The 16823-nt window shown below is 37.2% G+C and overlaps 1 protein-coding gene and 1 long non-coding RNA gene across 2 annotated transcripts in view; both read left to right on the top strand.

Moving 5' to 3' along the window:
* SLCO4C1 (solute carrier organic anion transporter family member 4C1) overlaps positions 1–2458 on the top strand; it is a 29984-nt gene extending 27526 nt beyond the window's left edge. Inside the window, exon 13 of the mRNA XM_017812742.1 lies at positions 1312–2458. Within this exon, the coding sequence (XP_017668231.1) occupies positions 1312–1436 (125 nt within the window). The 3' untranslated portion in view covers positions 1437–2458. The remainder of the gene's footprint in view (positions 1–1311) is intronic.
* An 8940-nt stretch (positions 2459–11398) lies between these two features.
* On the top strand, positions 11399–16096 carry LOC108496225. Its single transcript, XR_001874395.1, has 4 exons — positions 11399–11506; positions 14059–14124; positions 14731–14866; positions 15842–16096. It is a non-coding gene; the product is annotated as an uncharacterized LOC108496225 (long non-coding RNA).
* The last annotated feature ends 727 nt before the right edge of the window (positions 16097–16823 follow it).

Below are 16823 nucleotides of genomic sequence, written 5' to 3' on the forward strand. Positions count from 1 at the left end.
TTTAGTTTCCTTCATTGTCACACTTTATGTACTGAATTTTAAGGGACTGGCACACATCTCAATCTGACCATAAAGATGATTAGGGACACAAAGATGATTAGAGGGATGGACCTCTCCTATAAAGAAGAGGCTGAGAGAATTGGGATTGGTCAGCCTAGGAAAGAGAAGACTCCAGAGTGACCTTATTGTGGCCTTTCAGTACCTGAAGGGGAGCCTACGAGAAGGATGGAGAGGGACTCTGTCAGGGAGTGTAGTGATGGAACAATGGGTAGTGGATTTAAACTCACAGAGGGTGGGTTTTGGTTAAATATTAGGAAGCAGCTCTTTACTGAGAGAGAGGGTGACCAGGCACTGGAACAGGTTGTCCAGACAAGTTGTGGATGCCCCATCCCTGGAAGTGTTCAAGGCCAAGCTGGATGGGGCTCTGAGCAACCTGGTGCAGTGGAAGGTGTCTCTGCCCGTAGCAGGTGGCTGGAACTAGATGGTCTTTAGGTTCCCTTCCAACCCAAACCATTCAGTAGTTATCTGGGTTGTGTGTTGAAAGCTTAAGGTCTGAGGAGCTTTCTTCTTCTTGTCATATTTCAGTTCTTTTCTCTAAAGTATATAAAGTTCTTGTAACTATCTCTGAACACTGGTCAAAAAAAATTCCCAACTTGTTTAACAGTCTGTTCCCTTCAACTACGGGAACTGTGTGTGCCTGTGGGAGAGAAGACAGGCTAAGCTTGCATCTGTGATAACTGTTCTTGTCATGTCTTCTAGGTACTTACAGTGCATAAACTGAAGTACCAATATCTGATCCTGAAACTGAAAAAGCAATGGTCACAAGGCCAGGTTTCAGTATCTCCCAGGCATGTTTATGATACAATACAATCCTTCCTGTTTTCCCTATCCCCTTGGCCCCCCAAGTTGCACAAACACCTGTATGTAACCTTTTTAAGGTAGCTGATGAGAGAACTCTTAACAGGCACTCTATGTGGGAAGTTCTAGGTTGTGGAAAAGAGATCATTGATACAGCAGATGACAGTGCTGAGACAAGGAATGACTCGCACTTCAGGTTAGAATGGCATGAGGAAATACAAAACTGAAGCAAAGGCAAGAGCTGCTGCAAACAGAAACTCTCAGGCCAGTGAAGTTCGGTTGGAAAACTGCCTTTCCCTGCCCTTTGCAGTTCATGTAAAATACATTTAAATGGATGCTGTGCATTTCAGAGTCTTACAGTGTAACTCCTCATGTGAAACTTTATAAATGACTGAAACACATTTTGCTACTGGAGGTGAATACAATAAGGACTCTTCTATTCTTTGCATTCAGGTGCTGCTTGCAAAATCATCACAATCGTCTTTGTGGTCCTGGCAGTGTATTTCTACAAGCCTCCACCACTGAATAAAGCACTGTCGACAAAGGATGCAGAAATGGTATCTACTGTACACACATGAATTATGAGCAAATCGGGGACTTTTGAAAGAAAGCAGTAAGAATAAGCACTTCTACAACAGTTGTACACCCTTGCCTGAACATAAAAGATCACATTTAACATCTGAGCAACTTAAAATATTTGTGAACCTGCAGTGTTCTTTAGTTTGCTAAACATTGCTTAGTATTCCATTGTGTATATCCAAAGAAATGGCACTTTAATTTGCAGTCTAATTTAAAATGTCTAGTTTGTAACTTAATTGAAACAAGTTGCTTACTCTGACTGAGCCCCACTTACCTCTATTTGTAACTGTAGTGGGAGAAAACAAGTAACTTGGTTTAGTAAAGGGAACTATGTAAGTTCTAAAAGGATTTCTTTTCATGTGCTCATAATCTGGGCTAATGCCTTTGGGGATTTTTTTTCTATAGCAACACTTGGGAATATGCAAGTTTGGCCATTTTTAAAAAAATATTTCTACATGTTATTTTAGTGGTATAAGTTCACTTTATAGTATTGTAGGAAATTGTAAATGGTTATATGTTGTATATGTTATATGTAATATGTTAGCTGGGTTGTAAAATCAAAATATTGCTTAATTTGAGTGTTTGAGTTTCTATCTGGAATATATATAGAAAGTTGCTGTTCAGCTGATTTATTCAAACATTTTTAAAATGTTTCTGTAAAATTTGAAGAGAAAACCTATTTTTTTATAATTTCTGTGTATGCGCTGTCACTTCCAAATGACTGAGTTCTAGACTTCTCAACTCCAAGAAGCCCAATTCTGAAAGCTAGCAAGAATGTGTATGGAAAAATCAGAAGTAGAAAAATATAGCTTTAGTTCTTCTTTTTGACATAATAAGTAGTTATTCAAGCTGTATTTGTATAGCGCAACAGGAGTGATATACAAGTCAACCACTGTTACCAGACATTAAATTACAGTGCCTGCTACTGAAATATCATTCAATGTTGACAGGAAATTTTTAATGAGCCAGATATCCCACATGTTTGTTTTACTTTGTTAATAAACACTTCTTTTTTGTTGCACTGGCTGTGCATGTCATTCTTATGTAGCTGTGTGTGCCCTCTTCATTGTGTTACAAGGACTGTACTTATTGACTCTACCAAGATTTTTAAACAAGTACTACAGCAAAGGATTATGCTTCATCTAATTCTTTAAATGTAGCTGTTGAATTAGGTAAAGTTTAAGTATGCAACTCAAGAAGTCCTCTGTAACTACTTGTAAATTTTATTTACAGGAAATATTTTATTCAGGAAATAAAGCAAAATCAACTACACCCTGTAACACAACATTTGAGGTCTCTTGAGGGAAAGAAGGAAAGGGGCAGAATTTGCTTGCTCCATATAGCTGAAGGTCTCCTGATAAGGTCTGTGATTCATTCCTGATAAATGGGCTCAGAGCAAGATTGGTAAAATCACTTGAAAGAATGAAATAGAGATCTTCCTTAAAGTTTGGGAATGCAGCCTAAAATTCTGAAATAATTTTCATTTTCCAGCTCTGAAATGGTTTGTGTGAGGTATAGCAAATCCCTTAATCATAGTAAAGACATGTAGTACTGTAGCTCAGCTATTAAACTTGCTTCTCTTGCTTAGACTGAGATCATAATTTCTGCTGCTGAATGTGGTTGCACAGGCTACAAAACCTGGGGGGCAGAGTAACCAGAGTTTTCTCTTCTGAGGAGGTTACCCACACTCTTACTTGCACTGGAGTGGTTATTTGGGTGGGGAAGGAAGGAAGCGTTGCTGTTGTAATTTATAACCTATCCTGTGACTTGTTAAAGATTATGCTTGCTAGTTTAGGAGTAGCAGCATAAGGACTAGAAAGACAGACCAAATAGAAGTTTACCGATTTACCTTGTGTCATAGCCATGTTAAATTAATAGATACAGCAATAAATAGTGGAGGAAAGTAGATGTTGTGTCAAAGGTTTTTAGAAAGTGAGCGTAAACATCACAGAAAAGTGCATCTTATGTGTGTGGACAGGGAGGGGTGAATTAAAAACTGCCCCCATAACTGTGCCTGGAATGTCAAAGCACAAAGTCCAGTTTGAGTCAAGTCAGTGGTGCTGAACCCCACAGATCAATTCTGGGGCCAGTACAGTTCAGCCTCTTCTTTAATCACCTGAATGATGGGATAGACTGTGTTTTAGAGAAGTGGCTGATAGACTGAATGTTTACTGCCCTCTCCAGAGAGACCTTTAAAAGATTGAGAAATAGGCAAAGAGGAACCTCACGAATTTCAACAGGGAAGTGCAAAGGCCTACACCCAGGGAAAAATAATCTCAGGTTATTTTGGAGGTGACTACCCAGCTGGAAAGCCGCTGTTCAGAGAAGGCCCTTAGGTTCATGGTGGACAAGCTGACCACAAGGCAGTAATATACCCCTTCTGCAAAAAAGGCCAATAATGTCTTGGTCTGCTTTGGGCAAAGCGCTGGCAGCAGGTCAGGGGAAGTGATCCTGCCCTTTTCTCAGTGCTGCTGAGAGCATATCTGGAGAGCTGGATCCAGTTCTGGGCTCTCCTGGACAAGTGTATTACGGACTTACTAGATGGGCTGTGGTGCAGACATGATTAAGGGGTGGGAATATAATTCATACTGAGAGAGCTGGGGAAGCTTGTTTTAGCCAGCAGAAGATCAGGCTCAAAGGGTTCTGAGCCTTGAAGAGGTGGAAACCAGACTGTTCTTATTAATTCCTAACTCTATGGACAAGAGGCTGTAGACACAAAGGGAAACATCTGAAATTTCCTCTGAACACAAGAAAACATTAACTGTGAAGGTGGTCAAATATCAGAACAAGTTGGTCAGGAATTTGTGGAGTTTGCCATTCTTTGAGGTGTTTAAAAGTATGATGTGTAACTTCTATATGTGTTTTTACAAGGGAAGACCTATCTGTTCTTGAGCAGTGTTTTTGATTCTTTTTTTTATTGGTTTTGTTGCTGTTTGTTTTTGTTTTTGTTTTTGTTTTTTTTTTTTTTAAATTATCAGCTTGTTTCTCATATTAATACTTAGCAGCTAATACTTTGTGTATGTCTCACTGGTTGATATTAGTTCTTTTCTTGCTAAGAGTGATAAAACATTTCAAACTGAAGTTGGCAGTCTTTCGTGATTTGTACATGCTCTGTGAACTACTGTTTAGAGTGCTTGGACTGCTAAATTTAGGGACTCGTATCTTTGAGGTTGTGTCAACAACCACAGGTTTGGGGTTTAAGAATTTCAAATATTGTCCAAAATAAGGGCGATTTAAAACTTTTTGAAAATTGTGTCTTGTAATGAGCATGATTATTTTTAGAAACATATCCCAGTGCAAATGAAGCTGTCCCACTAAACATTGTAGTAAAACAAAAGTTTTAATTCATCTGTGAACCAGAAGTAAGCTTCTAAACCTAAGTATATTGCCCTGTATGTCTAGTGCAAATGAATTCTCCAAAACTTTATTGGAGCCTCTACTCAGTAAATCTGTAAGATTCCAGGATGCTTACAAGGGAGTGACAGTAGTTAGCTATTAAAGTTGAGACAAAGTCTTTTTGTTGTTGTGGGTTTTTTAATCTTAAAACCAAGACTGCAAACTGTGCTTTCTCTGTCTTGAAGAGGAAGGACAATGATAAAGTAATCTCAAGATCTGTTTGGACAGTGAAAGCTGGAGCCCCTATTAAAATAAGCTAATTGTTTTTATTTTAGAACTTCTTCAAAGTGAATAGCTTAACACCAAAATTCACTTGCCATGACAAGAATACATTCTTTCTGGCATCATGAATACTGAGAGAGGGGGAAATATGAATTTTGTTTTGCATGTGGCTACCATACTTATCATCACTTAAAAGTAATATTTTCTATATGTACCTGGTTTGTGGAGTCTTTTTGCACATGGTTAGAAATATCTGAGTAAAATTACTGAAATGTATTGATTGTAAAAAGAGCAGACCAAAGTATATCTACTGGCAGATTATGGACAGAAACGTAGGAACCTTAGGAATGCTGCAGCTTTTTAGCTGTTTTTACCAGCTTGAAGTTTAGTTGCTGACCATTACTGAGGTAATGACAGTAGGACTTGTGCTGCTTCCTGGCTTAAAATATATTACAGGTAGATCAGGTGCAAGTAAGTGTAAGACAATTACAGAAAAAAACCATCTTTTAAGTCTGAAAGCCTTTAAAAGGTTTTGAATTGAGTAATATTTCTGTTTAGCAATGAATAAATAAGTATAATATACTTATTTAATCTTTTGTTAGAGTAGCAGAACATACAGTTATGATATATAACTGGGATGAGGATTTTTGTGTGTGTGTGTGTGTGTGTGCCTTTTTTCCCACCCACCAGATGGCTCTGTTTCTGCTAAAAAATATAAAATCTTGTTGGTTTTTGTATGGAACATTATGGGTCTTTAAAACACCGAGCAAAAAATATGCAGCTTTTGCAAAAATATTCTGTTAATGGAAGTGTGACTGGTGCCTTTTGTCTGCTTGATTTCTGATTTTGCAGTGGCAGTGACTTTCTTTTTGTGGTAAATACGTGAATGTGCCTGTTTGTGATTTATTTTCTTTTTATGACATGTCCATGAAGCATGATGCAGCTCTACTTTTGTATGGATCCTTGTGGAGTTTTTTTACTGAAAGACAGAGATCTGCAGGTAAAAAAGATCAATGTTAGATTAAAGAAGCTTTAAAAAAATACTGAGGAAGACAGTTAATCTTGTGTCTCAGTAATAAATGATGCAAAAAATCCAGAATAAGTTATTTGTCTTTGCTTCTACGGAAAATATACCCAGAAGAGTGAGTCTACTATACAAGAATCTTATGAATTTGGGCAGCTTATTGTATGCCTTTCCAAATCTGTATAATGAGAGTGTTGATGAGTGGTTATAAAACACCCATTCCTCTCCAGTCTGCAGAACACCTTAGTAAATGTCCCAAATGGAAGTCCCAGTGTCACATACAAAGGTTTTTTCCTGACCATTATTAATCTTTGAGCATTCATATTGAATATGTGAATTTTTAGTATGAAATGGCACTCTTGAGCAGAGGTGAATATAAACCAGCAATATCATATTCAAGCTGAGTATGGAGATCATAATTTCCTCCGAATTATTCAGAAACTTTAAAAAAAAGTGTCTGGGCTAAATAAAGACCTGTTTTGCCCCCAGTTTTTTGCTCTGAGTTTGTCTTTAAAGGTACAAAATTAAGGAAATATTTAACTTGTCTGGAAATAAAAACAGAATCATAAAATAGGGTCCACTGGTGTGAAGTCAGGGAAGGTTTTGCTGTTTATTTAAGGGGAATCAGGGTGCTTAGACAAATTGCAAGACAATTCTTTGATGTACTTACCATTTATCCAGCTGAAGGAAGTTCTTCTCACAGAACTGAAAGGCTTTAGTAACCTATAAACCTTGTAAGAAATGACTGAGCTATAGCAGAAAATTAGTGCTTTTCAGATTTTTTTTTCCTACTTAGTCAAGTTTTAAAGATGTCTCGCTTGTCATATTTTAATTGGCTAGATGTAGAGATTAGTTTCACAGTTTAGGAAAAGCATGCTGATTAATGCTAATCCACATCTCCACCTTTGCACTTTGCATTTCTCAAGCATCTGTTGCCATTCCTTCAAATGGGAAACTGTCAGGCTATAGATAATGGAGGCTCCAAAACACTGAAATAATAACCTGCAGTAAGTGAACTGAAGCAGTTCCAGCAGGATATTGGCAAATAAACATACTGAACCAGCTATATCAGGAGACATGAAATGAGACAGAACAAATGCAGGCTGAAAATGTAATACAGGGAAATACATAGAGGAGATGAAGAAGATTACATTGCTATTTTATTATTTCATTCTAGTCAAGGTTGCATTGAAGAGCTTTGTAAATCAGTTGATTGTGCCTACCAGAACACAAGGACATCCAGTGTTTGGTTGCAAAGGGACATAATCTTTTGGAAACAAACCCTGGAAGCAAATCTGATAGTGTGAACATTGCAGTATGTGGTGGGTGTTGTGCTTTAACCCCTTCTGGCAACTAAGTTCCACACAACCATTTTTTTATTCCCTCCTGGTGGGGTGGTGGAGAGAATTGGAAGAGTGACAGTGAAAAAAACTTGCACATTAAGATAAATAAAGTTTAATAAGTAAAGCAAAAACCACACATGCAAACAAAGCAAAACAAGGAATTGACCCACCCCATCCCATGGGCATGCAGGTGTTCAGCCATCTCCAGGAAAACATGGCTCCATCACGTGCAATGGTGACTTGGGAAGAGAAGCACCATCACTCCAAACATTCCCCTATTTCTTCTTCTTCCCTCAGCTTTATATGCTGAGCATGATACATATGGTCTGGAATATACCTGTGGTCATTTGGGATCACCTGTCCTGGCTGTGTCCACTCCCAACTCCTTGTGCACCCTGAGCCTCCTCACTGGTGGGGTGGGGTGAGGGGCAAGGTCCCCCTCAGTTTCCTCTTCTTGAGACTAAACAAACCTAGCTCCCTCAGCCATTCATCATAAGATGTGTTTTCTAGTCTGTAGTGCTGCATGGGGTTTGGGGTTTTCTTTTTTTTCTGTTTCAAGGCATGCAATCTGAAAAGCAGTTGAAATTATATGGGAAAAGCAAACAATACATTTTTTTTCTAGGGCTTCCCGCATTGCACTCAAATAACTCAGTATTAAATCATCTACAGGAAAAAAACATGGTATCAAAAAATACTTTGTAAAAGAACTCCAGATTGCAACAGTGAAGTACCAGAAGACTAAGCAGGTAAGATGGGTAAGAATTTAACCACTAAGCAGTAGTGCTAAATATTTTGATTGTCTTTGTTTTCACTTTGAACTTGTACATTGTGCCTGCTATGCTTAAGCTGTACTTGATTTAAAGTAATTTTAAAGCATTTGTAAGTCAATTCAGAATCATGCTGTTCTAAATGAATTGCTATAATGGATGCATTTGGAATGATTCAAGTGTGTGGAATGCACAGTGTTGTTAAATAACTGTTCCACTTACTAATGTGACTAAGCTTTATTTTTTTATGTGTGTGTTTTCTTTGCTATGCATGATTGTGTTGTGGCTTTTATCCTGGTTTGGGTTTTTTGACGCCTTTTTTTGTGCAAGGGTGCTTGTTGCAGGTAAGATGGTTGTTGCTGGAGGCTCTCTGCATTAATTGAGAAAAAAACTTTGCTTTTTTTCTCTTCCCTCTTTTAATTAAAAGAGCAAACATAAAACTCCTTGGAACACTGTGGGGACTTCTAACTAAAATTTCTGTAAAACTCAAAACACATAATGAGCAGCTGCTGTGATCTTTGTGTGAAATATTTATGGAGATATCACCATTGGGCCAGAAAGTGTATCACATAATGGGATGGTTGATGTGCATGTGGGAGCCCTTAAAGTACAGAACAACAGTTTGTTGGCAATAAAATGTGATGGAAATCAATGAGGACTGGATAGAATTTGATCCAATAGAACATCTGTCCTGAATGCTGGAAGTAAGACATATTTGTGTCAGCTGCATACAAAAGCTACATAAGTAATGGAGAGTTGGAAACACAGAGGTAAGTTTTAGCACATTGCTACTCAAAGTACTTAGTATCCATGAAGACACATTTATTCCCAGGATAATAAAATTAAATAAAAAAGGAAAGGTATGTACACATTTCAGTTAGGTGCTTTTATATTCAACTAGCTTTGTGCTACTGTCTCGTATTGGCCTTTTTAACCACCAACGGACTTGCAACAAACATGGGTAGAGCCCTTCCCAAATCTTTGTTCGAGAAGCCCAGCCATGAAAAAGCTTTGTGCTAGTGGTGTTTCAATCTCAGCTAGAATATATAATTATATGCTATTTGCTAGTAAAGATTATTGTACTGTGAAGTTAATTTCAGGAGAAGTCACAGAAGAAATGGAATTGGTGCAGGAATGAATCTGGAAAACAATTGTGTGATAGGTTTAGTGGACATTCTATACAGTACCTTGCATATATATGTCATGGGTCTCTTGGAACTTACTCTTCCATTTGGAGGAGCTTGTGTTTTGCTTGTTGTCTTGTGGTGGCATTTGAGACTGAAAGCAGTTCAATTCTACACGGTATCCCTTGTGTACATAGAGGTCAATATTAAAGGTGGTACGGGCATAAGTCAGCTTCCTTCTGGAAAATTAGCAAACTAAACCAGACCAACAGCAGTGATCTAGTTAATTCTTCCGTTTGTTGGTTTGCGTAGTTTGTTTAGGTATAGTCAGTCTCTGCCAATACTGTGGCTTTTAAAATATCAGCAGAACCAGCTGCTGTTATTCTGTGCTCTGAGGAAAAGGCATGAAATCTTATACAGTGAATGGTTGGTAGTGTCTCATTTATAAAACTGTATTCTTTGAATAGATTTAGACTTATTTTGAATGCATTTTATTCACCTTGAACTCCACAGTGGTTTGCATGGATTACGTCCTGCCTCAATGTGTATTTTGCTGTCCTTCACTTTCATATTGAAATGAATAAGGCAAAAGATGATATTTACTAATTTTATCTCGTAGCTTTGTGTATGTCAGACAAAATATTTTCCTTACATTTACCATATTACATATTTTAACATGAGCCATGTGTTTCACTGTGGAGACTCTTCAGAGTGTTCAGGTAAAGCTCTGCTGAAAAGCTTCAGCAATCTGAAAAATAAGGTCACTTACTGAGACACCTGAAAGGACTATCTATGTGTGCAGCTGCCACACAATGTAGGGGTACCTGAGCTCCATTTTCCTCCTGCATTTATCCAACAACTCAGCTTTAGTGTTTGTTCAGGCAACTTGAGATGAATAGAAGTCTTCAATGTAGACCTCTTCAGGGCATCCCAAGCCTCAACTTGCATTAAAAAGCAAAATCTTCCATGATTGTTCTGTCTGATATTCTAAGTGTTTATTTGTTGTTATCACAGGGAGTCAGGTCTAGTTGCCCTTGAGTGAGTAATTTCTTTTCAGAAAGGATATTGGGAGAGTAAGAGTAATTGAGATAGATAAACTGGGACACTGAGACCCATTTCTCCCCCCCACCCTCCCACCATGCTTCTAAATTATTGAATTAACTACACTGTAGTGACTACATGATCTAACAGCACAAGACTATGTTGTTGATGCTCTCTTAAAATGATGATCCTAATGGGAGTTTATTTCTTCAAGCAGCAAATTCATTTGCTGAGATCAGCATATTGGTAGCAGAAAATTAAAATGAAAGTAAAATTGTAACTGTCAGCATCTGATGCAGAGCAATACACCAGTAACCATTAAATCTTATTTTTTTCTCTCTGCAAAGGGAAAGTGATGATCAAGATGACTGTTTTTAACACTTCCAATTCAGCCCTACTGCTGTTTGTTTTAAAGAATTACGTGCTTGAAAAAAGTTCCATTTCCCTTTTACAGTATTAGTCTCAGATTCTAGCCCTATAAAGCTTCTTTCAAAATTTGTTTATTGGTTTCATAGACTCAAAATAAGTTGAATCTGAAACATGGCAAGTCAGCATGTCTTTTTTAACTTGGTAAATTAAAATGTTATTGTAATACTGTACAGTTTGGCAGTGACCCAATGCCAAAACTCTTGACAGATGTTTCATGCAGTACTTGTGTCTTCATACCCAGCATGAATCTGAGTCTCTGTTGGGTACAGGCTGTGTTGGTTTGGTTTTGTTTTCTACATTAACAGTGGAAACTGGGAGACTAAACTTTTCAACGCTCCAGGGGTATAGAAATTTAACCAACACCAGTGCTATGCTATACTGTATTTTTTTTTTTAAATAATATTGAAGTTAATTTTAGAGAAAGTAGTAGATCTTTCAGAATGTCAGGTCTTTGGACAAAAGATATAAAACTTATATTTTCTTAAATTGTAGCTCTTAAAAAAATGACTTTGAACCCTGGAAATACATGCAAAATATAAAAACAAATATAGAAATAAAAACACGAAGGCAGTTTTTCTATTGCTATAATGGTTTTAATTTTTGATGTAATTCAGAAAAATGTTTGCCTGTTTCAGAAGGCCATTCAGAACATGGGGGCAGCCACATTAATTCAATCTGAAAGGATTGCAATGTCTGCACGAGGCTGATGACACTGAGACAGAGGTAGGACCTGCAGGAGGAAAGTTGTGTTTGGGACAGAAGTCCAGATTTTAGAATATGTAAAGCCCTGAGCAGTTGCTGTCTGTCTCAGGAAATGCCCAAGGTCTAGGGTTACCTCAGTTTCTGTTTGCAAGCTTCTACACATGTGCCTTTGGATAAGTGTTATTAGTTATACTGTAATGAATTCATTGTCATGGTGTGTTGCAAGTGGCTGGAAATCAGACCTGCTCCTGTTCTGATTTAACAAAAATGCATTTGACATGAATTTGATAATAAAGGAAAACTTATAAATATTGCTGAAAGAAAAGACATTGTGGTCCAGGCTTACCACCATGCCAAGCTCAGCATACAGGAAGCATTTCTGCAGCCTAGTACCTGCAATCTCTATGAGCAGCAAATACTGGATGGTTCTGTATGTAAGGGAATTTGCTGAACAGAAAAGGCACTAATGGGCTATCTGCTGCACACTTTCTTTCTTACATTTTTTTCTTCACATTCCATAACAGGCAAAACAACTTTTACTATTAGGAGAAAATAAAATACGTACAATAACACACAGTAAAATAGAAAATAAACAGAAGAAATTGAAACATATTTGTAAAACAATCATGTAAAGCGTGCTTGGAAAAGTGTTTCTGTGGAAATGATGTCTTGGCACTCCATATTTATTTTCTGTTGAAGCTTCCAGATCAGATGAGCTCAGTTAATAAGTCAAAGCAAGATTTTTCCAACAGCCCACACAGCATGCCCAGTGATCTAACTGAAATTCAAGCTGTGCTATTCCACTTTCTACATCATCACTAATATAAAGGCTCTGGAGTCAGATTTTCATTGGCAATTCTGTTCATGCATTTTACAAATGAAATGTCTTTCTTTTCCTTAATAACTTACCATAAACTTGATTTGGACACTGAAATCAAACACTTACATCACAGAAGGTAGAAAAGGAGAATATATGTGCAAACAACAAGGTTACTCTTTTCCAAAATCATTTCATCAGGACTGTAAACAAAATCTGGTTTGGAGAGAGTAAGAATCTCATTTCACAGATACCTAAAACAGATTCCAAGTGCCTATCCTGACTTTTGTCTTTCCCTTTTCAAATTGAAACTTTTACCTTATGGTATAGAGAATGACCAAAATCTCAGAAATGTGGACTAGTACCTACTTCTAATTAGTGCTTGGAAGTAATAAGAATATTTAGAAAGATGGTGGTCATTGTCATATATAGATTAAATCTCCATGCTGTGTTTAAAACATGCTAAAATTTTATGTTTGTTATACTGCAGTGATATTGAGAGACTGAGATACTGCGAGAGTACTGAGAGTGAATCAAAATAGAGCACCTTTTATATGCAAAGAAGTTGCATACTAAAGCAGTCCTATATTGAAGGACATGCAGGACAGGACTGCAGTTTTGCAGTAACTTCAAGCTGTATCATCACATTCTTCAAAAGTTTACCTGTTTCAGATGTAGCTTTAACCTGGTCATATTTCTGGCTTGATTTTCTGACCAAAATATTATGCTGGCAAAAATAAGTGGTCGTTGCAGATCCAAACAAAGGCGGTCGGGCAGGGGGAGTGAGTGAGGAGGAGGATGAAGGGATGACCTGATGGTATTTTGAGGACATCGTGAGAGCTCATTGTGCATTAGCGGAATGATACCCACCCTGCCATGGAGAGTGGGAAGTCTGGAGAGCATTAGTGCTGTATCTCACTGAGTCAAGATGTAAACTTGCTCATCTGTCATTTGCTTAATCATCATCATTGCTTAATCCTTAATTGTGACTTTTCATAGAATCATAAAACACCCTGAGTTGGAAGGGATCCACAAGGCTCCAACTCCTGCCCCTGCACAGGACCATTCCCAAGAATCACACAATGTGTCTCAGTGTTATCCAAACACTTCTTGAACTCCAAAACAAAGCAAGCTTTAAATATGTCTTCTTCGTCTATGTCCCTGTTTATGAGGTGATCATCCTCATCATGTGACTGGGACTGGCCAGTGTTATTTCTGCACTGCCTTTTGTCATTAACAAATTTTAAAAAGCTCTTTTGTTGTTCCCGCAGTACTGAACCACTTCAACTCAAACTGAGTTTTGGCCACACAAATTTTTCCCTACAGTGGTGAGCAGCATCTCTGTATTCCTCCCATGTCACCCAGTCTTGCTTCCACTTCCTTTTTTCACCTTAACTCCAGAATAAGGTCCCTGCTCAGCCAAGCTGTCCTTCTGCGTTGCCTGCTTGACTTCCAACATTTTGGAATTGCCTGCTCATGTGCTTTTAGGAGATGCTGTTGAAAACGTGACCACCACTGATGGACCCCAGCACCTTCTAAACCATTTTCCCAGAGACCTTACCACCTAGTTCCCTGAGAATCCTGCAGTCTGTGCTCCTAATATCCAGAAGGATATTGTGATACTAGAGAAAACGTCTTACAATTCAGTGTGGGAGGTAGTTTGTATGCAGACTAATTTTTAATTTTTTTTTTTACTAAATAGTCTGAGACTAACCAGTAGAATTTTTTTTTTCTCCACTTTAATTCTTTTTGATAGTTCTTGGCTGGATATTTTGGAGCAGGCACATGTGCCCTTTATGTATCAAGCAGGAAGTTTATTTTGGTGAGCTGCAAATATTGACATCTTAATGAAGATTATTCTTTGTGGATGGTGATTCTCCTTTCTTTAAACTTTAATTGAAGAAACAGAAAGTCTAAATTCCTTGTGATTTAAAGTTTGGGTGTGGACAATGTGATTTAATATCCAAATCACTAATGAATGATTCTTAATCATGGTTGGATTCTTGTTCTTTTGCCAGTTAATGACCAGCTGAGAGGAGTTAATGGTCCTCAGCTGCATCTTGGACCATTAAGCACTGAGGAAATTATTTAGTAAGCGCCTGCTGTTACGAATTTTACTATTACAAGCTAAATGTATTTTAATGTCTTCTGAAATGATTTTTGGTGGTGGTGGTGGTGCCGGTAGTGTTTTTTTCCCCAGAACTTGTTTCACTCTGTTATGTCATTGCATGGACTTAACTTTTTATTTGATACCACATAAATTGTCAACAAAGAAAACACCAAAATGAACATTCCTGCATGTTTAAAAATTGAAGTACTCAATACTCCAAAGTATTTTCTGTTATTGGAATTGAATTACATTATTTTTAATCTACTTGAGCAAGAAAGGGACTTTGTATAAAACCTAGTCTATTTTGGTTCTTCACAGGGTGTTTGGGGGTAGCATGAGGACAAGGATGGTGATTACATGTTATCTCCATAATTTGCATGATGCTGGTCTGTTGCATATTGGGATTGTGCAGCATTTAGGATAACTCTTTGGGATATGCCCACTGCACATAAAGGTACTCACTGTGTTATAGTTTTTTTCTTTATGTTCCCTTTTATTAATTATTTGCAACAGCTGTACAAATAAGTTTGAGATAAATGATCATGAAATCTTTTTACTGTCTCAAACGAATGGATACACCTAATATTAGAAAGGATAGAATGGGGATAAAGTATTAAATTTATTAATGAGTTTATCCTAGAATATTTCCTTAAAAAACAAGTATCTTAAATATTTTGATATTTCTTGCTATTGGCCCTAGAAATTGCAAAAGCTTTAGAAATTGCCCATGCTTTTTTTCTTTTCTTTTTTTTTCATAATTACTATTTAAAAATCTTAGGCCTTTCTTGTTCTATTAGTAAAAGAGGTAGTGTTTCTGCCCCGTAATATTACAGTATGTCTTCTTGTAGCAGACTTCTTAGTGAAAACCGCTTCCATGTTTCAGATTTCCCATGTCAATTCTGAAGGCAAAATGGATATACTTCTCATTGACTAAATCTTCATAGGTGACTTAATCAAATTATGGTTTCTGACAAACAAAATACAATGAATGACAACTTTGTAGTGGAAGTTCTATGCTGAGCTTGATGTGTAAAAGAGGTAAAGATGTTTTTGAACAGTTCTGCCCTGGCAGAATTAATTTTAAAAAAGGTAATGATATATAGTTTGTATGTTAGTAAGTGTGTAAACTTTCCAGAAACAGAATGGCTGTTGCTGCTGCTGCTGTTGTTCTGGTGGTGGTCATTATTATTATTATTAATATTAATATTATTAATATTATTATTATACTTCATTTACTTATAAACATCAAAAGTGTTTAATGTCTAGATAGGCCATACAAGGTTATTGTAGTGGGTTGGCTTTTGGATTTTTTAGGCCTTCCTTAGCAACACGGTCAGAAATCTAAGGAAGTATTCCATATCATCCCTTTCTGTAACATAACATATAAATAAGGTGCAGATAAGAGAGCTCGTTCTCTTCTCTCTTCCAGTGGCTGAAGGCAACAGGTCTCTCTGCAGACGGTCTTTGTTTGTATAGACCAGGGCCTGCCTGCTCAGACCTGCCATTATCTCTGGTCCTTTTGGGAAGTGTGGGGTGTTGGTTGGTGCTTCGCATGACTCTGCTGTCTCGTTCAGGGAAGTATTTAATTTGTTTTTGTTTTTTTTTTTATTTGTTCGCTAACTCTCTATTAGTGGTTTATATTTGTAGTATATTTGTTTTGATTTTTTTTTTATCCCTGTTTCCCCCTCCCTTTTCCCTTTTTTCCCTTCAGGAGCTCCCTATTGTGTGTACAATATATTTCAATTGTATATATAATTGTAAATATATGTAAATATATATTTTTGATATAATACCATTTTGCTTGTCTTCTTTCAGTTTTTCTGTGGTTCGTTTTCTTTTTTTCTCTCTTGAAAGAGCTGGATGGGGGAAGGGGACAGCTTAGACTTGGCAAGAGAGTCAGGCCAAACTGATACAGTTATATCTTTGCATATACTAAAATATAAATAAATCATGAAGTGCTATGAACAGTTATTTCTTTATTTAGAGCTAGGTAGACTTCTATAGTCCCCCTTACCAACTGATGACCAGCCATCTGCTTCTCTCTTTTACCTGAATCTTCTGGAGTTTTTTGAAGAAGTAAAAAGGTTGAGCTTTACAGCCAACAGTGTGTGCTGAAATATCTCCTACTGAAATAATTAATTACAGGTATATGAAGATGATCCTGATCTTGCATTGATGTGCAGTAACTTTCTAGAATGCACTGCAAAACCTAACGAGCTGATGTGTCTGTTATATCCAGGAATCATACAAACCACTGAATTAAAGCTTTAATCTCAAACTGCCCTTGAGATTAAATGATGCTGAAACAGAGAATTTAAGCAGAGCCCGAACACTCTTTTGTTAGTAATGGTTTCATTTATCAATCTGAAATGATCCAAAGATGTTGTAATTAAAATGATATAGTAAGTGTT

Source organism: Lepidothrix coronata, unplaced genomic scaffold (assembly GCF_001604755.1).
Source record: "Lepidothrix coronata isolate B3197 unplaced genomic scaffold, Lepidothrix_coronata-1.0 Scaffold37, whole genome shotgun sequence".
NCBI classification, from domain to species: Eukaryota; Metazoa; Chordata; class Aves; order Passeriformes; family Pipridae; genus Lepidothrix; species Lepidothrix coronata.